Below are 22098 nucleotides of genomic sequence, written 5' to 3' on the forward strand. Positions count from 1 at the left end.
CACTTCTACATTTCTAAATCTATTTTCTAAATACATATTAGTGATCTTGAACAGTGCATTCATGCATTTTTCATTTCATTTTTACTTTTTTTTTGAGCTTGCAGTTTTTAATTACAATATCATAACTCCGTCTTCAGGTGAAATGACAGACTTTTCTCTGGCGATGCATGTCAAACTTCTCCAATCATTTAGTCCAATCAACAAATAGATAGAAGCAAGTCCCGCCCCCGAAGTTTTTTTTTCTTTCGAAAATCCGTTTTATTCAGATGTACGTCACAATATAGAAGAAAAGATCTGTTGGAATTAGGGATGAGCAAAACTAAACATTTTCTAAAACATCTAGTTAGTGGGTTGTAGGGCTGAACGATTTTGGAAAATAATCTAATTACGATTTTTTTTTACCAATATTGCGATTGAGATTTAATATGCAATTTTTTTTTAAAGCTCTTTATGTTCTGTATTATTCAACAAAGACAAGCTATAAATCATTGTATAGTATGACCAACACAATATTAGATAGATTAAACATAAATGTTCTTTTCTGTAGGCCAGGCCTATATGTTACGATGAAATTAGGTGATGCATGAATTGATATGAATGACATTTTTATTTAACAACTACAATCACAGTACATTGACTGATTTGTTGAACTTCCAACCTTGTAAGCATGTAATAATTATGACAACATAAAGCACTGACAAATAAGCCTGGTGTAAACATTAATATGAAAGTCAGTAAACAATCACACAAACTAAAGTATATTGCAGAAATATAAAAACAAATCTGTTGCTTTACCACACTACTTTAGCTAATTCAACAGTCACTGTAACAAACATATGTAACCATGTGCACTGCACTTTTTAAACACTGTCTGTTAACTTTTAGTGGTTCTCAAACTTTTTTGGTTGCGCCCCACTCAGACTACCAAATAATTTCACTAAACATTATGAAAAATTAATGTTTTTTAATTTAAAAAACCTACAGGGAAAAAAACACCTGCATCACTTGAAACATTGAAAAATAGCATAGAGAGAATAACTGATTATTATTATTATTCTCTCTCTGTTATTTTTTATTTTTTTTGTGGGTTTCATGCTGTCCGCTAAGGCATAGGACACACACAGGCTTTCCTCCTCACCAACGACATTAAACACCGTGTCTACACCGGACGTGAGCGGCAAAATACAGTAGAGACCATTATAATCAGTGACGCACGCTACACTGGATGCAGCGCGGCGCGACAAAACCCGACATTAAACTGATGCCTTGTTCTATTTATGACGTACTGACACAAAGTTAAAATGATTTGCAACGGTCGCAGCACTGCTTAGGCCGATGGGTGTGTGTCATGAAGGTACTGAGAGAGCTATAAGAGAGCGCGGACGTCTGCTTATGCTTTCTCTCGCCTTACTTTGATGTCATACACCGATCTGATCTTCAAGTCGAACACACCTCTTTACTCTCGCGTGTCACGTGACCGAGTGTAATCGCAGCCTCTGCGATTGAAAAATCAAAATTTTTCATATCGCGATATTATCGCAAATGCAATTAATCGTTCAGCCCTAGTGGGTTGTCTAAATGACTAGATGACTAAGTCTCAGGCATTCTGTATAGTTAGATTGAAGGTCATTGCTCAAAACTTGTATAAAAGTCTTAGTCCTCACAAAAAAGTGGAAGACCTATGGAATCAGATGCATAAATGTATCGATGAAGACAGCAAATTTGTTACAAAAGGGGTGTTTTAGCATGCTGACATAAATTTTTTTTAAACAAACTGGGTGTTGTCATAAGTATTTTGATGTTGGACAATTAATCGACCATCCATACCCATTATCACGATACCAGATATTGCAGGAAAACAGACCTTACCATGCTGACTGACACTTTTCCTAGTCTTAAATTTAACTTTAGTAATTTTGTTACGTGCTTTTGTCATTTAGTTTTTGTTAGGATTATATATATAAAAAAAAGTCTGTCAGTTTTCAGAGTATTTCAATAGAAGTACCACTTCTATGCTGTTCTGGAACCTTGCTTTTGATCATAAACTCTGACAGAGAATCCATTAAACCAATTTCATATGAACTCTATGAACTCATAAGGTCCCTGGCACCATCCTGACACACTGGGCTGAGACTGATGACATGGTACAGCAGTGGATTGATTCACAACATCGATGATGACCACTGTGACAACCATGTAAAGTAACTGCAACAACAACGCATGATCGATCATGCCCTACCGGTGCCCAATATTGCTGAGTAAGCATGCTGGTAAAACAGGCTGTGTATTTAGGTGTGTGTTTTTGGGTTTGTTCACAGAACTAGACTCAACGCACCTACTCATAGCTGTTGACAACTGAAATGAATGAATAAGAGAAAATGAGAGAGACACTGGTTTGGTCCAGCTGACTCATATCCTGACATGTACTGTGTCCTGGAAAGGCCTTTTCGATGGGCTCAATAGACAGGCCATGCTTGCATTTTCTTTTTTTTTGGTGGCGGGTAACAAAAGGCAAAGGCAAAATAGCAGCAAACAGCACTTTTACACAGCCATTGCTTTTCATTTGCACACAAACACACAACAGAGGGGAGAGGTGGCCCGCTGTATGACAACAGATAATATGCTAAACTGACTTTTAAAAACAAAACGTTGACTGGAATGGACATTTCTGACCTCTACTGAGACTCCCTACATACTCTTTTCACTTACCTCCAGGAGAAAAACCTACGGGTGTACTGCTATTGCCCAAGTGTTGCTTAACCATCTAACACAGGTCAAGGCAGTGAGGGGCCCAGCTCTAAAAACACACAAACACTGATACAGCTCTGGAAAACTCATAGTAGGGAAGTGTGACCAAACTACGCAATGTGGCGGAGCTCCACATTCAACACACCGCTGGGTTAACTAACAACATGACACAACAACAGAACTTCACACAGTAAATTCTAAAACAAATTGTGGGCATTTAAAGGCATAGGTCACCCCAAAATAGTGCTGGGCGGTTCATACCGAATACCGGTGTTTATTTTTGTTATGATATAAATTTTTAAAATACCGCAATACGTATGTCGCTTAAACAACGTTCGGAACGCGACACTGTTTGAAAGGGGTCCCTTTTCACTGTTGCACTGTGGTGAGGGAACAGCTGTATGTGTTACTAAGCGTGAAAGTTCCGAAACTGAAGCTGTAGAACTAATAGAACATGATGACACAGAAGAACTCATCCACAATATCCACATTGACCGCCACAAATATCCACCGCCCCCTGCCATCAGCTCCCGCGTCTCACACACACACGACAATATTTACTCATCATGACAGTAAAATAGGGCATTCTAAGTCAATATACTGCAGTATTTCCTCTCTCAATCAGTAGAAAATATGGTTAACACCCGGTCAAGCATGAGAAAAAAATACCGTCATGTACCGTGAAACCGGTATCATTTTGAAAAATACCGTGATATAAATTTTTGGTCATACCGCCCAGCACTACCCCAAAATTAAACTTCTGTCATCATTTACTCACTCTAAGACCTGTGCAAGAATGTCACTACATTACTCAATTTCTCAACATCTCTCACAAATAAACCAACTTGTTACCTAACTAGTAACCAACTGACTTGGACTCTCTTTAATAGTCTTTACTACTACTTTACTAATAATTTTGTGAGAATTTTAATATATCACCTATCTACAAATTAAAGGTCACTTTACCAGTTGTAAGCACATATAAATAACAATAACAAGGTATAAAGGAGAACTATTTTTAGACAGTTTCAATTAAAAGTCTCTGTCATTTGCTTTGAACAAAAAATTTCAAAAAAAGAAAAGTAGGCATTTAGAAAATGAAAAAGACTTGCAGAAAAAAAAAGTTTAGTGGTTCTATTTTTAGGAAAATTTGACTTTCTGAAAGAAAAATGTACAAGATACAAGAGACTTCACTTGAACTATGTTCAAGACTTAAACATGAACATGTTCATAAAGTATATCTACAGAACTGACATTAATGCTAAAGTTCAAGTAAACAGATCGACTCTGGCTTATGGTCAGGTGCATCAAAACACTGACATCATCATAATAAAATGTGACATTTCAAAGTTGGTAAGCATGCTGGACACCAATCATTTACTCTGGCTAACATGATAAACTTGACATTAGCCCTCTGGTGTCTGAGGTCTGAGTCATTGTTTTGGGCCCTGGAGATGCGTTGACATGTATGTAACAGTTTTAAAACGTCTATAACAGTATTAAAATGTAAATAACAATTAAAATAAATATTGATATTTTTATGTAGAAGTGATGCCAACCAATCATTGAGGTTCATATGAAATGCACTTGACATATAGTTAATACAAATGTTGTTAAACAGCTCAGAGCACAGGGTCCAATATTTACATTTACTCAAAGGCGGGTAATTGAGAAAACCGAGAATAAATGGTGGACAGACTTTCAAAAAACCATTATGACCCATTATGGTTATGTTTATCATTCATTATATGTTTAGGTGACTTACCGCAAGAAATATCCACATATAATCAGCCATATGGAATTCTGGAGACAACAAGCCCTTTAGGCATACTAAATCGACGAATGATAAATTATGTAAACATAAAAACATAGATGTATTATGTCGCAGTTCCTAATAAAGTTACCAGCCTCAACATATTATTTGTTTGTACCACAAACGATATAACGCACACCCCGTATTTTCACGGCACAACATTAATCCTCGTCACAGCCATAACACACACCACAGCCTTTTCATGTGATCAAAACACAGCACTTGCGCGCGACGTTAGCGTTAGCAGCTCAGCTTTGTCCATGCCCACGAGAGAGGCAAAACCGATTAAAAGCCCGTTTACCTGTATATAACAAGCGCTGGCGCGGCGTCTCTGTGATTTCGGTTCGTATTTTGCTCTCCCTCTGTATTGTTACATCGCATGCATCGCTTAACTGCTATTTTCTGCAACGACTGATGTGGATAACGGTGCGCGAGGCAGGTTCAGTTGTTTGTAAATCTCGGAACGATGCGCTCAGCGTGCGCGTTTCCTTGACAGCGTCGAATCTTCTGCTTGAGCGCGACAAACGCTGCCCTGCGCGCATGCGCAGACCGCATCCTTGACCACCTCCCACCGAAATAAGCACAGACAGGAGCAGAAGAGGAAAAAATAATCAGCATTTTACCTCAGAAATCTCCACAAGAAAGTCAGTGAAGACGGTCCAGTAAGGTTGTATTGCGTAGTTTCAGGAAGCGCTGTCGTCTGATTAATGCAAGTGTTACAGCAAATGTACACACAAAAACGTGAAGTAAAGACAAGTGCATGTTTCTAAACAGAAATTTCCCTACTGCGCAAATGCTAGGAATAGATTGCCTAAATTCAAGTTTTGAAAATTAGAGCTCATATTATGCATGATTTGCTTCCTATTCTGTGCATTCGTATTTCACCTGTAGATGGCAGCATCCTTGATGGTGATAGACCTACATAAAACACATTAAAAATGCACTATGCACTTTTAAAAATGTACAATTTTAACAGTAATGTAAAATTCTTAAGTAAAAACATGTTACTTACATTACTTACCTTACCATATACGTTGAATATATATTTGTATTCTACAAGACAATACATAGGCCTATAAATGTTCTATTAAAAATGTTAAATGTTTTTACAAGTAAAAATGCTACACTTAATATTTATATATAAATTAATAAATGAACACATCTGCTGCAAGTACTGTTTTTTTATTAACTTTAACTCATCATGTGGCCTGTTTTATTATCTGCAGTTTACAGCACCATTTAAAAAAAAAATATTTTATTAATTTATTTTTTTGTTTTTTAACGAATGATAAATTAACATGATATTATTAGCTGGCATATTAATTTCATGCTAACTCATAGTACGTAAAATTGTGTTTTTTATTCATTATTGTTTTCAAGTCTGAAAATACCTGAACAGATGGCAAAATAGATGTAATTTCCACAGAACCATTTTAAATAAATGATTGTGTTTAACAGGTGGCATTAAGAAATTTTGTCTGAAAAAATGTTTTAATGAAGAAAAGTTAAAAATACAATGTCAAGATTTCCCACACACTGACAAATTTGGTGCTGTCCAGGGTCCTGGAATCAATTTGATACCATTGCAGGCAGTGTTGGGGGAAATATATTACAAGTAACGCAAGTTACGTAATCGGATTACTTTTTTCAAGTAACTAGTAAAGTAACGCATTACTTTCCATAAAAAGTAACTAAGTAACGCAATTAGTTACTTTTTTTATGGAGTAATGCAATATTGTAATGCATTACTTTTAAAAGTAACTTTCCCCAACACTGATTGCAGGTAGATGTACCCAAACTCTTCAGGACACGCTTCACTTTATAAAACTTTACAAACACAGTGAGGTGTACTGCAGAATGATAATTGTCTTTTATTAAATAAATAGCAGCTTCACAAAATTATACCATTGTGAGGATGATGGTTTGTTTGTTTGTTTGTTTTTTTAACAAAAAAGGGATTTGGTAAAACATTCACAGGCTATGGTATAAAAATGAGAGTTTGAACAAGGGAAGGTGATACAGGAGAAATTCTAGAGTCTACACAGAAAACAGCAAGAATTTACAGCTTTATACATCATAGGTTCCTAGACATCCTCAAATTAACATTTTTGGTCTTACAGACCAACATTTGTTGCCATGGACAGTTCGTCCATATAAAGTAAATGGTTTTAGTACTCTTGTCTGTTGTGCAATTTTGCTTCTTCTCTCACTCTGTCATGACCATCTGATTCCCAACCTTACATTCACAGGAGAGCATGTTCCCCAGAGCTACACTGTAAAAAAAATTCCGTAAATTCCGCTGTGGTTGCCGGAATTTTACCATAAAAAATACGGTAGCAACGTTTTAGGTTTTACGGTTTTAACTTAAATTTACAGTTAAATACCGTAATTTCATTAATTGATATAATGTTAATATACCAACCTATTGAAGTACTGAAATCTGTTTTGTACCTTTGTAATACACTGATAACCACCAAATGCAGGTCGTGTTGAGAAAGTCACACGATGAACCAAAGCCTATCACAAGCAGCTTTTAAATAATAAAATATATAGAAGGTGCACAGTGTCATTCACACAAACACCAAACACCATAATGGTAACACATGAATCTGAAATAATGCAATAAACATTCATTTAACAACATTAGGTGTAACACACAACCCTAATATACAAAACTGATAATAAAAAACTAAGAATAAACAGTTATTTCAACAAAAAAACATCAAATTTGAAATGTAACGCAGGGAATTCTGGGAATGTCAATTTACGGTTATTCACTGTAAATTATACGGTATTTTTCACTTCCAAAAACGGTATACTACCGTAAAATTTATGTCCAATACATGTAATGTCCAATACAGTTTTTCACCGTATATAGTAGGGGAATTTACCGTTAACCATTTAACAGGCTTTTACTGTAGCAGTTTTACAGTCTTTTTCCGTTAAATTCACGGTCATTTTTTACAGTGTAGAGGTTATTTCCTTCAATACCTGTTGAAAAAAAAAATCCTTGAGAAGCAGTTTGGACTTGACCAAAACTCATACCGCATTTGTTATGTCTTAGCATAAGTTAATTGTTAAGTATGACCTTCACACCATTGTTCTGTTTGGTCCAGTTTTCTAGGTCACTGTAAGAAGTGGTTTGAAGAAAACTGTTGTTCTGCAGTCATTTCCTCCAGCAAATAAGATGCAACCTCTAACTGTGTTACTGGATTACTGCAACTCAAAGGATTCATCATATCATATTGGAGATGTTTACAGGTTACACAAACAATGATCTGACTTGCAAGTGTATTTAGCAGCATAGCTTCGTCCATATTGTAATGCAACTAGCTTGGATGACACAGTAACTCTTTTTTTGGCTTTACATTTTTTTTTGGTAATTATTCAACTGACCACAAGAGGATGCTATGACTCTATCTGTCGAATATTTGCGTGAACTGCAGTCTCCTATGCTGCTTTAGTAAGAGACTGGGTGCTCATGCAGGACTTAATGGCATTCAAAAATCTGAACCTGTTAACACAAACACACAATCACACACATTACATTCCCTCTCCCTTTTCTGACCTTGGTCAGATTATTGTTTCTGTAGCTAACTCAGCATACATTCTATGCTGTGATACAGCTGAGGTTGCGTAGACAGTCGACATCTCCTAAACATCACGTGTAGCTCGGTCCTGTCTTCCATGTCACACTAAAAGCTAGTTTTCAGACACTGCTGGTGTGTTCTGTGTGGCTGTGACCGCTGCTGATAGACAGCTCTGATATTCCCGGTTTCAGCTCCAGTCCGGGGTCAATGTCCATGTCGTGGGGCTCCAGATTTCGGATTCCATTGCCGTCCCCATTGCGGCAGTTACTGTTCCGGTCAATGGAAACTTTTTCGCAGATCAGGATGGGTGTGACTACCGCATGGGATGGACAAGGAGCGTTTAAAGCGATGGGTTTAAGACCCACCCGACTATACTGGCAGTGCATGTAACTTGAAAATGCCCTTCGGTAGGTCTTGTTAAACAAAGTGTACACTAAAGGATTGACCCCTGATGAGATGTAGCCCACCCAAACGAAAACATTGAGCAGTTCTGTTAGCACAGGCTCATTACAGGCTTTATGGCAGAGGACATACAGAACGTTAGTGATGAAAAAGGGACACCACATGATGAGGAAGAGGAAGAACACTACACCCAACACTTTGGATGCTCGCCGCTCGTTCTTGATGGCCTGCATCATGCCTCGCCGCCCATGGGTTCCGGCTGGGTCCCGTCCAGCGGGCGAATTCATTTGAGATGGGGCTTCTGAATTTGGGATTATTGAGATGGTGTCTGGGGGCACGGTCAGTCCGAGCATGTTTCCATCGCTGTTGCTGATCTGTAGACAGTTCAGGCTGCTGCGACGGGATGCCGGCGGTGGGGCCAACTGGGAAGTAGGTGGAACTGGAGGTTGCAAAGGCTGTTGAGAAGAGGCTTTGCCCTCGTGGAGGAAGACTGTGGCCTGACGCTGAAGCGCTTGGACGGTGAGACAATACGTGACCACCATGATGACCAGAGGAATGAAGAAGGCAACAAAAGAGCCAACCAGTATGAAGTGTTCCTCATTCAGAGCACAGTTGCCGTTTTTCAAGACCTTTTCTCTGTTATGGAGTCCGATCACTGGGATAGGCATTGAGATACCTGTGGTTGGAAGAAGTAAGAGAATATCAAACAAATATATATAAACAAACATCAAAGAAACAGTCAGACTAGCAAATGAGAAAGGCAACTAGAACGCAAGATGCTGGAGACAAAAGACCAACGGCTTCAGCGAATCGTGCTCAGAGATCTATCCTCAAGACAAATCCTCTCTCTTATCCAGCTAGATCGGTATTCCTGATGGTTGAGAGAGAGGATCTTTTATTTAATTAGAGCAGATGAATGAGAGTGTCAAGGCAGATAGAGCCTTAATGCTGCTTTGAATCCAGATAAGAATCAAATAAACATTAGGCTCACGTTTAAACGGGAGAGAGGTTAGATGTGTGAACCCTCTGTCATCTGCACTGACGTTACCAAGTCTAACTAATATTAGCAAATGAGACATGAAACCTCTGTGGAGAAAAGCGATGAACAGGAGACAAAGAGAGAGATAATAGGGGGATACATAGAACAGTGTTGTTTCATTATTATGAAAAAAAAGCACATAAAGTTACTAAAATGTAGATGAACACTGAAAATAGAAAAATAACAGCACACTCAACAATAAAAAGGAAAGGAAAGCATGTGTGGGTGAGAGAAAGAGAGATACCATGCCAGAGAGAGTGTGTGTAGGCTTGCATTAAAGGGGTCATATGATGCGATTTCAAGTTTTCCTTTCTCTTTAGAGTGTTACAAGCTGATTGTGCATAGGGGGATAATGGCACGTATGGTCACCCTAGTGTGTGTGCGCGCATGTGTGTGTGTGTGTGTGTGTGAGAGAGAGAGAGAGAGCATCATATGACCCCTTTAATAAAAAGCAGGGTGAGAAGAGTTTGATCTTTTCTAGAAAGTTTAACGAGAGGCAGGGATGGAGAGTGAAAGCTAGAGGGTCTTTCTATACTTAAACACAACTACCAGTGATATCACTGCAGACAAGTTTTTTTTTTTAAACTCTGTTGTTGTAACAGATCAGTCATGGTCACTCTACATCAGGGGTGCCCAACCCTGTTCCTGGAGATCTACCATCCTGCAAAGTTCAGCTCCAACCCTGATCAAACTCACCTGAACCAGCTAGTTAATCTCTTAGGTAGCACTTGATAATTACAGACAGCTGTGCTGGAGCAGGGCTGGAACTGAAGTCTGCAGGTAGGTAGATCTCCAGGAACAGGTTTGGGCACCCCTGCTCTACATTATATGTCACAAGTCAGACTCTAGATGGCACTAATGCAGTAGAATGCCAATCCTTTAGCATTCCTCGCACAAACTTTACTTTATTGAACAGTAGGTGGTGATCTTCACTAGAAGTATCTGATTACCAAACCAATCACAAACATTCAGTTAATCCAAGCTTCACTGAATTTCGAGGCGATCTGGGTGATGGAGAAAATCACCACAATCACCAAAACTGGTGCTTGTTTATACAATGTCATTTCAAATCATTTTCATTGTTGCTGATCTGAGGGGCCTCTTAGACCCAGCTGGAGCCTTGAGAAAACCTCACAACACAATCTGCCATTCCGAGGGGCCCTATGAGATACAAACACATTCCAGTAATAGATTCAACAGGATTGCAGTGGACTGACATTGACTTTAGTAAGTACAAATGGTACAACTGTTCAATCTAAAGACCTCCACTGACACTGAAAAAAAATTGCGTGTCTGTCCTTTATTCTGCAGGTTTTTCTGACATTTCCTCTACTGGTTATTTGGGATTGATGTACAGTTCAAGACATTTTTTTAACATGTTGTAAGAAATAATGCATTTTATTCAATTTCATCATATCAATGTTTCTCTGACCTATTGAAATAGTCCAAACTGCAGCGATCTTCAGCATGGCCTTGGTGCGGGAGTTGAACCGACTGTGCTCGATTGGATTGCGTATGGCCACGTAGCGGTCGAGGGAAATGGCACACAGGTGCATGATGGAAGCAGTAGAGAAAAGCACATCCAGATATATCCAAATAGGACAAAGAGCACTTGGCAATGGCCAGGCATAATCTGGAAGACAGAGAGAGATTGCTTTGTAAACACCCTTTATGAGACGGTCATACACATGAAGAATGATGCTGAGAAAGAAAGAAAGAAAGAAAGGATATATAAGAGAAACAAAAGGCAAAGTGGTCTTTCAGGTCACATTATAAAAGTCCAGATGACTGTCTTCAGACCAAGAGCTAAAAAAGGCTGTTATGGCAGCAGGCTTAAAATAACCAACATTAAGAAACAGTCAGGTTATGTCAAAAGTAAGTCATTTAAGTTGTGTAGGCTCATGGATGAGAGTGAGAGATACAAAGTCACACTGGGTCTGTCTTTGAGATAATATTAAAATTATAAAACAGATAGTTCTGGTCTTGGCTTCTAATTTGTCAATGCATCGTTCCAGTCATGCTAAAATCATTGAAATAGCAAAATGTATGATGTATAACACCCATTCACCACAATATTTGTCTAAACCAATGTTTTAATAAAAATGTGTCTTTAATACATACTAAAACCATTTTTTAGTGGTTTGGTGTGCAAAAGATGTTAGGATGGTCACCATCAAGATGTTAGGATGTAGTGGGTTACCACAACATGGAAGAACCATTTTGGGTTCCCCAAAAAACCTTTGAGCAATCAGTTCTTAAAAAACAATGTAAGAACTTTTCTCCATTATAACAAACCTTTGGCTCAATGGAAAGGTTTGTTAAAGGGTTAGTTCACCCAAAAATTCTGTCATTAATTACTCACCCTCATGTCGTTCCAAACCCGTAAGACCTCCGTTCATCTTCGGAACACAAATTAAAGGGTTAGTTCACCCAAAAATGAAAATTAGCCCATAAATTACTCACCCTCAAGTCATCCTAGGTGTATATGACTTTCTTCTTTCAGACGAATCCAGTCGGAGTTATATTAAAAATTGTCTTTGATCTTTCAAGCTGTTTCATGGCACTCAGCGGGTGTTGCATGCATCAGTTCAAAAGCAGTTAAATAAAATGCGCCCATCCATAAAAAATAAAGTGTCTCACACGGCTCCGGGGGGTGAACAAAGACCTTCTGTAGCTGATGCATCCCATGAGCTCTCTGACCCTCCCATAAACAGCAAGTGTCCTTACATGATCAAGGTCCAGAAACGTAGCAAAGACATCGGTAAAATAATCCATGTGACATCAGGGGTTCAACCGTAATTTTACGAAGCTACGAGAATACTTTGTGCGCAAAAGAAGAAAAAAAAACCGATTCCATCAAAAATATCTTAATTTGTGTTCCGAAGATGAACGGAGGTCTTACGGGTTTGGAACAACATGAGGGTGAGTAATTAATGACAGAATTTTCATTTTGGGGTGAACTAACCCTTTAAAGGTTCTTTATGGAAACATAGATGCCAATAAAGAATGATTATTTTTAAGAGTGTAAGATGTTGTTGTTGCCAGGGTATTTTCTAGAGTGTTTCTAAGTATTAGATGGATACTAACTGGTCCACCTCAAAATATCCCATAAAAGATCCCAAACCTTATATTTTGAGGTGGCATTCATGTCTGTGCAACGTATAGTGCCATCAATAGTAATAGTGATGTTTGCATTAGCTATAAAAAAGATATAAGAGTTTCGGAAGACCAATATTCAACATCTTGCAAAATTTTAGTTCCACAAACCTTGAACTAAACAAGAGTTGGGAACAAATAATAATACCTGTAATACAAAATTGATAGGCTTTTAGGTGACAGAAGTGGCTAAATGAAAACGTTCTTCAGAGAGGACATGCTCTAATGCAGGGTCAGATACTCTTACAGAAAGGTCTACAGGTCTACAAGGGCATATCTGACGGTTCGGACGACATTAGCACCACATGAGGTGTGAGTCACTGTCAATTTAACGTTTTATTGAAGCCCAGGGCAAGTGCAGGAACTCTGGTCCAAAGAGGGTCCAAATCCAGACAGCATTGTGGAGCTCAGAACACCAGGACTGGAGATGAGGGGAATGTCTGTTGCCAAGTTAGCGAAATGAATGATAACAGAGTTCTCTGCCAGTATGGGACCAGCAAGTGATCTGACACAGATGGTGAGCGAGGGGTTTTCCTCTCCTCGTTTATTTGTCCGTATCTCTGCGGTGGTCCCAATCATGTTCTGCTGTCCACGGAAATAGCCCACAGCACATGCAATTACACCTTTCCTAAATGAGAAAAAAATGACAGCAGCAGATCTGCGAGGTTAGAGATTATGGGGTTAAATAAGGGACGAGAGAAAGAGATAAAGCGGGAAGTGAAGGAATTAGGTCAGATTCAACGCCTCAAATGAAGGTTTAATTCCTGCAGGCAGAAGAAAAGACAGCCAGTGTTGTGGAGTAACGAAAAGTAGTCATCACAATACATCACAGATACAGTACCAGGCACGGGAGAACCGGGAGAATTCCCGGTGGCCTGGCTGCCAATTTGGCCGGCTGCCCTGTTTTTTTTTCCTTTTCCTTTTAAAAAAAAAATACAAATTATTATTACATAATTGCCTGCCGAATGTACTAAAGCGATTATTTCAGAATTTGCCATTCGATAATAAAGCTCTAATAAATCATGAATCGGATAGTCGTGACTCACAACGATATTCTTCAGCTCGCGCACGGTTTAATCAATGCAAGAGACTCGAGAATGGAGTGGAAGTGCCTAGGTGGGGCAGAGAGGCAAACTACTGACCTGTTTAGGACGTCAAGTGCAGGTCAGTATCATCTGTAAATGAGTAATTGTAGTTTTGTTTTTGTTTAAATAGTTAAGAATTAAACTCCTAGCAACTGTTAACAGTAGCAGCCGATTACTCATCACATTTAAAATACTGAGGGAGCTATGGCAGACAACAACACAACCGAAAATTAACAATGATGTTATGATAAATAAATCCAAAAACAATGGTTACTATTGTTAAACCATGGTAATCACAAATTAACTTAATGGAATTTGTAGTAAAACTATGGTTACAAATAGTAATTAATTCGCAAAAAAAAAAAAGAAAAATTAAGAAGGTACTGTTACTATAATAAAACCATGGTTAATTTAGTGTTGGGAAGTTCAATTTATTTGAATGAATACATTTGTTGAACAGTCCATTTTGGTGAATCAAAAAAAATTAAATGAAAAATTAATAAATAAAAGTAAACCATTTTCTAAGAATTCTAAGTTCTAAATACAGTTTTTAAAATATATTAGCTATATTAAGTCTCATGATGTCACCCAACGCTAAAAAAGAAAGGTTCTTCACTGGCACTGAGGGTTCCATAAATCACCTTTAACATCATGGAATCTTTCCTTTGTACAAAAGGTTCTTTGTAGAGCAAAAGTTTTTTTTTTAGATTATTGAAATATTCTTCACTAAGAAAATGTATTATTTTAAAAACTGGTCACTTAAAGGTTCTTTGGGGAACCCATAAATGTTTTTCTATGGCATTGCTCCGAAAAACTCCTTTTGGAACCTTTATAAGTGTAATTGATCTATAAAATAAGTAATTGATCTAACAGTTAAAAAAATGTCCTCTTTAATAACTTGTGTTTATCTCTCTTTAGATGATTTTACCCAAAGCAACTTACATTGCATTCAAGGTAAACATTTTGCCAGCATGTGTGTTACCCAGTAATCAAACCCATGACCTTGGCTTTGGTGTGGTTTTATGAGGCAGACCAAGAACTGCGGGGTTGAAACATAATTAACATGGCATGGGGGGCAACATTTCCTCACATGTCAACATGCAACTTCATCTGCATGTTGATTATAGTAAACACACACACACATACTCTCTGATTTAACTGTCTTTCATCCCTTGATTGGTCCAGCTGCCTACGGCCCTTTGCATCTTGCTTTGATTAATTGAAACAACTGATAACTCTGATTTACATGTATAGTAGATTAAGTTCTCTCTCAGTGCAGACAGAGATGGAGTGTTGGAACACTATAGAGACATGAAAAATCATCTGTTGCTTTCTGTACATCACTGATATAACTGAAAGGTAATGAACTCCTTAGGCTCTTTCAGCAATTTTCAGACATCCATGATGAACAACTTACCTCTTGGCTTTCACACACATGCCTTCACTCAATGATAAATGTGGATTCTCTAATAAGTGTAATAACTAATATTGCTCCTGTACCTCAGCTGCTAGACTATGGTGCTAGCAACACCAAGATTAATGGTTTGATTTCAAGGAAACATGCATGCGCACAAAAATATGTAGCTTGAATGCACTTTAAGTTGCTATGGATAAAAGTGTCTGTCAAATGTAAAAATGTATGTGTCTAATATGATCTATTTTAACATCCAAGGCAATAACAATCAGCAACTGGCTTTGATGAAGCATATATATGAAATAACAGTTATAAAAAAATAAATACAATTAAGATAAAATGCACAACCATTGCAATTTGTAACCATTGTATTACTGAAGTTTAGGGGTTAATGTTTGAATTCATGGATAAAATGCAAAGATAAAAAACAAAAAATAAAATAATGAATACATATAATAAATAAGTTTAGAAAACAGACTAGGGGAAAATAGAGTAGCAGAGTAGCAGCAAAAATAGAAACAACCTTAAGAGGCCTAGGACTAATCTTTTGATGCAAAACAGAATTGGTTTGTGAGATGTCTATCGGTTTAGCACCACCGTAGCTGCCGAGTATCAGTATATAGATCATCTTAAACATATCCTGCCACTGTATGTTTCCAGAGGTAATCACTCTAATGCCTCTCTCTGATTTCACTCCTACTGCACTGTCTCGCTCTTTCCTTGTCCGTCTTTGGCTGATCCTCAGCGATATGGTTTCTATGCTTCCTCCAGACGTTAATACATGTGAGCAGGCCACACCACTCCATTATAAAACCCATATCTCACCCTCTTTTTCATCCGTTTTTGAGATGATGCACTGGAACTTAACACAGATTAAACAGACTGAATCAAGGTCAGACTGCTATATCTTATGAAAGTCACATGCCAGCTCATTCACACATACATGGTACACTCCCCCGCCAAACACACACAATCGCACACGCTATTAGACACCGTAAATGAAATGAGGAGTGTGAAATCCATCATTGTCGCATCCACTGCAGTGGAAAACTATTTTTTTGTCTCTGTGTGTGTGTGTGTGTGTGTAGGCATAGGCATGTCTGAGTTTATGAACGTGAAAGCATTCGTATGTGGGTGTGGAGAGCACACGTTCACACATTCGAACAGTTGATGATATTTTGCTCTGACAGCTTGCTGGTAATGGCCATCACAGGCTCACTGTTTACGACAACATGCCGCCGAATCCCTCCACTCCATCTTTATCTGTTCAATCTGTGTGCTTATGTGTGTGTGTGTGTGGGGAGGGTAGGTGGGTGTATCACTCCTTGTCCTCTGGTTGTAAGACGCCCGAAACCCAAGAAACGTATGGGCACGACCCCAAAGGTTGGTATTATTTTGTCTCAGTTCTGCATATGAGAGGTTGCATGTATTTGAGTGCATGCTTGAGTTTTTATAAACACTTCAGTGTGGACTGTGTTTTTGTGCATGCCAGAGTATGGTTATTGTCATTAACTAAGGGAGTGTTTATACAGTTTTCAACTAAAAACAGGAAACATTTTATGCATTCTGGCCATTCAAACATAACAACAGCATTTTGGCGGCCTTGAAAATTTTAAAGTGCCCCTGTTATGGATTTTTGAAAATTACCTTTAATGCAGTGTGTAATGCAATGTGTAACACAGCTCTAAGTGAATGAAAACATCCTGCAAAGTTTTAAATATGAAAGTGCACCGTGTATAAAGTTATTTTCTCTCAAAAGAAAGAGTCGACTCTGAATCATTTAAACGACTAATTTTTTAAACGAATCCCAAGCCGTTTCATGTTGACGTTTAATGTTCAACATGAAACATTAGCATATTGCCCGCCCATTTGTTGCACGCGCAGACCTGGGAATACTTGACCATCAGTCGATTTTCGTGTTGGTCTTAATGAAAATGCAAATTCATTTTTTGCCACTAGCTGCCGCTTCTGGAGCGGTAAAAATAGCGGTTTCCCCAGTAACACTGTACTCAAAGCAGCACTGCGCTCACAAACGCTGCTTTATCAGGCATTACAGGCATGATGAAATGGAAATGAAATTGACCAATAGGACCAATCACTGCAGATTAGCTTCACGCAAAGGAGGGGCTTGGAAAAATGAATCGTTGAGCGAATCGTTTGGGAGTCGTTGAGCAAATAAGGTAAAAATAAATGCATATTTTAAGACAATGAAAATGTTTTTTGACCTTGCATGCACATCAACCTGTTGTTGGGGACTCCCAAAACCAAAATATGAACCTTTCATAACCCATAATAGGGGCACTTTAAAATAGGTTTCAAAATGCACGTTTTTTTTTTTAAATGATACTGTTATCGTCTCTGTGTAAACTACAAAAATAAGAACTTGTGAAAATGGTAATGTCATGTGCATGCATGCTTTCACCATCTTGAGCGTTTGTATCAAAGTCCCTTTCAAGGAAAGTCCGTTCACTTGGCCGCCATATTTGCAACACCTTCGGGCAGCTCAAACAAGACCAAGTCCTATCTAAATGAATGGAGGAATTCTAAAATCTCAAAAACTGCTCGCTGAACTCGCAATTAAATTACATATTTCAAATCAGCAACAAAATCTGAAATGAACGGCCCCATTAATGTTGTTTCTCATGCTCAAATAGCGTTTAAAAATCCTATTTTTCTGGCTAGACCAGCCAATGCGCATGCATACTTCCAACGTGCTTATGACTGTGCATGAACATCGGCTGGGCAGCCTCAGGTTTCTGTAGCCTCGTTCAGACTGTCAGCCCAAATCCGATTTTGTGCATATCCGGATGGAATCTGATTTGAATAACTGACTGTCCACACAGTGTATCGCAACTGTTCATATCCGATTTGTGTGTCCATAAGCGCTTTTGTTTTACTGAATGTGCATTGGTTACTATGACAATGCTGTTGCGTTGTTATGCCTACGCTAAAAACAACAATAACAGCAGTACAGTTTGCAATACAGATATTGTCTTACGACATGACAGCATGTTGCCGTCGTGCTGGATTATTATTATTATTATGGATTTCGTCTTATGAGGCAGCATCAGAAACGCAGGAAGCTGGAATGTGCGACTTTATTCCGTGCTGCCATCTCCGCTTGTTTCAACACTCAAAGAGGTGAGTATACTAGCAGTATATTGTCTTTTTCCGCTTGACTTTGACAGTTCGCAACAACACACGCTTGTTTCTGCAAAGACTGTTTTCTACAAAAATGTCTGACGTATTTATGTTTTACGTGGCGTGAGAACGTGAAAAAGCTACGCTAAATCCAATCTGAGCGGTCAGACTGAAACAGATTTCCAGGAACGCAATTGAATAGGATTCCAAACCACATATACGAATGTAGCTCGAAACGGATTTGCACAAATTGGATTTCATGTAGTTCGTTGCGGTTCAGACTATCTAAATATGATCGGATTTCAATCGGATTTGCACAAAAATCGGATTTGGGCTGACAGTCTGAACAAGGCTTATGGGAACCGGAGCTTCAAACGGCCGCTGCAGTGACACAATGACTTTGCCAATCAACGATTGGCTCTTTCATTTAGAAGGTGGGACTATCCCACCAAATCACGCATTGCAGTTTCTCCCATTCATAAGTATAGGAGTGAACCGTCTTTGTATTTCTATCCACCTTTTTCTTCAATGCGGAAGTAAGCCTATGAGTGAGACTTTCGGTTCATTAGCCGCTATAGGGAAATAATGAGAAGAATAACAACGTGCAGTAAACGGTAAAACTGTTTGCACTACAAACCAGCGTGTTCATAATTAAGATAATACATTAAAATAAAATTTTCAATATCAAGCAGCAAAAGGAGCGGTTCTGTACAGCTAAAAATAGCTGGATGCGGATGAGACCGGAAGCTAGACCCATAGAATTTACAAATGGCCCATTTTTACAGCAAGAAAAAGGTGGATAGTCTTTAGCTGTGTCTCATTTAGAAGGCTGCGCCCTCCGGAGGTTGCATTCGAAGGCTGCATACATCATCGAGGCTGTCTCATTTCAGAAAAGCAAGTAGGACACTCCGAATGCGACCTTCTTTCACAGGAATTCGGAGGATGCATGAGGTGTATCCTTCGCTGCTACAGATAACCCACAATTCTTTGCGTCGCCGTAAACAATCATCGTTAATTTGAAAAATGCCGGCGCCGACAGATGTACACACAAGCGCAGATGTGATGTTTACAACTTACCTTAAAATTGCCTCGGGTAAAAACGGATAAACTTTGTTCTTAATATCCTCCTCCTTTTTTTCTTTAACAGATGTCTGCTGTACGTATGCTGCAGCTCCTCAAACATTGAAAAAAATAACAAGTAAAAGCATTTTTTTTTCAAATTACTTTCCAAATTTAGAAATTATTTTCCTTCATTTAAGTGTTGTGAGAGCGCAAGACGCTCTAAATGTTTTGGCATAGCAACTTGATACTTCCTGTTTCCTTTTCCGCCTGTCTTACGAAGGCCATCTTGTTTAATTCTAGGTTGAGGACACTTCGTATACGCATCCTACAGAGGATGCGACCTCCAGAGGATTCGACCTCTGGAGGGCGCAGCCTTCTAAATGAGACACAGCTTTTGTTTGTATTCATCACTCTGTAGAAGAACGTGTGTGCACAGCAGTGTTAATTTTGACAGCAAATTTTGATTTAGTTTTAGTCATAGTCTTTTGACTAAAATGCCATTTAGTTTTAGCCCGGTTCATTAACCTCCGAACCACGCAGCAGATTCGTTCTGAATGAATCTCATCCCAAATAGTCCCTCCCCAACATTTTCGTCTCGTTTTTATTAGTTGACGAAAACGTCAATAGATTTACGTCATAGTTTTTGTCATTCAAAAAGTTTTAGTTCGTTATCGTCAGTGAAAAAAATGTCGTTGACGACAATTATAATCGAAATTAACACTGGTGCACAGGATGCACAATGCATGTTTCTTTACAAAGTGACATCGCCAACTATTGGCCTGGCATGCATAATACAGCCAGGCCAGTTTTTAGAAAAAACTTTTCCACTTTAAACATTAACTGAATTAAAATAAAATAGTAAAAGACTTTAAAATACTATAAAAATAAATAGTAAAGTAAAACATTATTATTAATAATAATAATAATAATCAACTTTTAGCTAGTTGTCAAGAAATTTCTCAACTTCATTTAGTTTATGTGGAAGCCTGTTTCCACCACAGAATTTAAAAAAAAATTCATTAAAAAGTTAATTGCAATTTTTATCTCACAATTCACTGTTTCTTGCAAATATGAGAAAAACGTCTGAATTGCAAGATAGAAATTTACATCTGAGTTTACATTTAAATTCTACGTTTACGTCTCAACTTTTTTCTCTTAATTCTCAGATGACATCGCAATTCTGTTTTTCTGTTATTCTGTTTTTGTCAAGAACTAAAAAAGGTAATTGCGACTTCTCATCTCACAATTCCAGCTTTTTTCTTGCAATTGCAAGTTTATATCTCACAATTCAGACTTTTTTCTCAGAATTGCGAGTTTTATATCTCGCATAGTTATATCTTTATAGTTAACATCAGCTTATACTGTGAATAAATACGTCTGAATTGTAAGATACAAATTCAGAATTGTTAGGAAAAAGTCATGTGTAAAAGAACCAATTACTTTAATTCATTTTTTTTTATTCCATGCTGGCAACGGGCTTCCTGAAGTTTAGGGTGAAATACTTAAATAACAAACCCAAAAACTAAAAACTAAAACGTAAAAACTATAAACTATAGAAATATAAAAACTATAAAGAATAATCTAATAAAAAGGTACAACATACAACATAATGGAAAATATAAATAATAGGAAAAAGAAAATATTTTAAAAATCTAATCAATCTACGTGCATGCATCCATGACCGTTTGTTCTCTCTCTCCACTCGCCTCTTTTCCGATGCTCTGTTTGCTCTGAGGGTCTGCAGGCTGCTGTACTGATCAATATCTCTTTGTGGTCAATAACGTCCTTTCCTCTCGAACTGACAAATGCAAGCTCATCATGTGCACTATCTACAGCTGACAAGCAACTAAGATCATTTAAAGGTAGGACATCATCCATAATCAATATGAAGGGAGTCTAAGAGAGCTCAGCTAACCCACTCATGTCCAGAGATTGGCGAGGCGACGCATCCTGAAAGAGCTCCCCCATGGCTGAGGAGAGATGGACAGTGTGGCCCCCTGTATGGATAGCAAGAGCCAGAAATACTCTAAAGCAGACAGCTCAGTTGCTCAGAGGCAGCTGGACTGGAAAACGATCTGAATTCTGCCACAGGCGATATTTCTGTGGGCTTCTGAGCAAAGCAATGCCAAACAAGCTTCTGTCTCTCTCAATGTGCCCCCCACCGCCTGCCTCTCTCTTTCTCTCGCTCCGTGAAGGGAGATTTCACGCTATACAATGTTATAAAGCTATTAAATCTTGCCACCTCTGGCTCTTTCCTTTCTAACTTTGTCAGTGCTCTGTACCATACATAATTAAACTCATGTACAGTCTCCCAACTAAATCAACCTAAACCCTAACTTTTTTTTTTTTCAAAATGGAAGTTATCATCTCTTGAGTTTTGGTGGAAAGAGACCAATTAAATGTGTTATTTAACCAGGGTATATTCTATGGTGTCATTTGTATAATGAGCCGTGTTATTTGGAGGAGAAGGACTGCCTTGCACCAGTGAAAAAGCCCCTGGGTCTTAAAGGGAAATGCCACTGAAGTTATATTACGGGAAGTGTGGCTTCTCGTGATGCTATATGCATTATTTTAAAGTTTGCATCCCATTTGTATTTTAATACACCCTAAAAGTCAATGCACACTGGCCTATAGGTCAACCTGGAATA

At 38.2% G+C, this 22098-nt stretch overlaps 2 protein-coding genes across 8 annotated transcripts in view; both read right to left on the minus strand.

The window, feature by feature from the left end:
* Window positions 1-5096, minus strand: part of LOC107742291 (wiskott-Aldrich syndrome protein family member 3-like) — a 33869-nt gene extending 28773 nt beyond the window's left edge. For all 4 annotated transcript variants that reach the window (XM_016555201.1, XM_016555202.1, XM_016555200.1 and 1 more), the window contains exon 1: window positions 4863-5096. The gene's annotated coding sequence lies outside the window, so the exon portion shown is untranslated. The remainder of the gene's footprint in view (window positions 1-4862) is intronic.
* A 2445-nt stretch (window positions 5097-7541) lies between these two features.
* LOC107742293 (5-hydroxytryptamine receptor 2A-like) overlaps window positions 7542-22098 on the minus strand; it is a 99750-nt gene continuing 85193 nt past the window's right edge. For all 4 annotated transcript variants that reach the window (XM_016555206.1, XM_016555207.1, XM_016555203.1 and 1 more), the window contains 2 exons: window positions 11025-11225; window positions 7542-9229 (listed from right to left, as the gene is read on the minus strand). In XM_016555206.1, the coding sequence (XP_016410692.1) occupies window positions 8271-9229; window positions 11025-11225 (1160 nt within the window). In that variant the 3' untranslated portion in view covers window positions 7542-8270. The remainder of the gene's footprint in view (window positions 9230-11024; window positions 11226-22098) is intronic.

Source organism: Sinocyclocheilus rhinocerous, unplaced genomic scaffold (genome assembly GCF_001515625.1).
Source record: "Sinocyclocheilus rhinocerous isolate Xijiao unplaced genomic scaffold, SAMN03320098_v1.1 scaffold75, whole genome shotgun sequence".
NCBI classification, from domain to species: Eukaryota; Metazoa; Chordata; class Actinopteri; order Cypriniformes; family Cyprinidae; genus Sinocyclocheilus; species Sinocyclocheilus rhinocerous.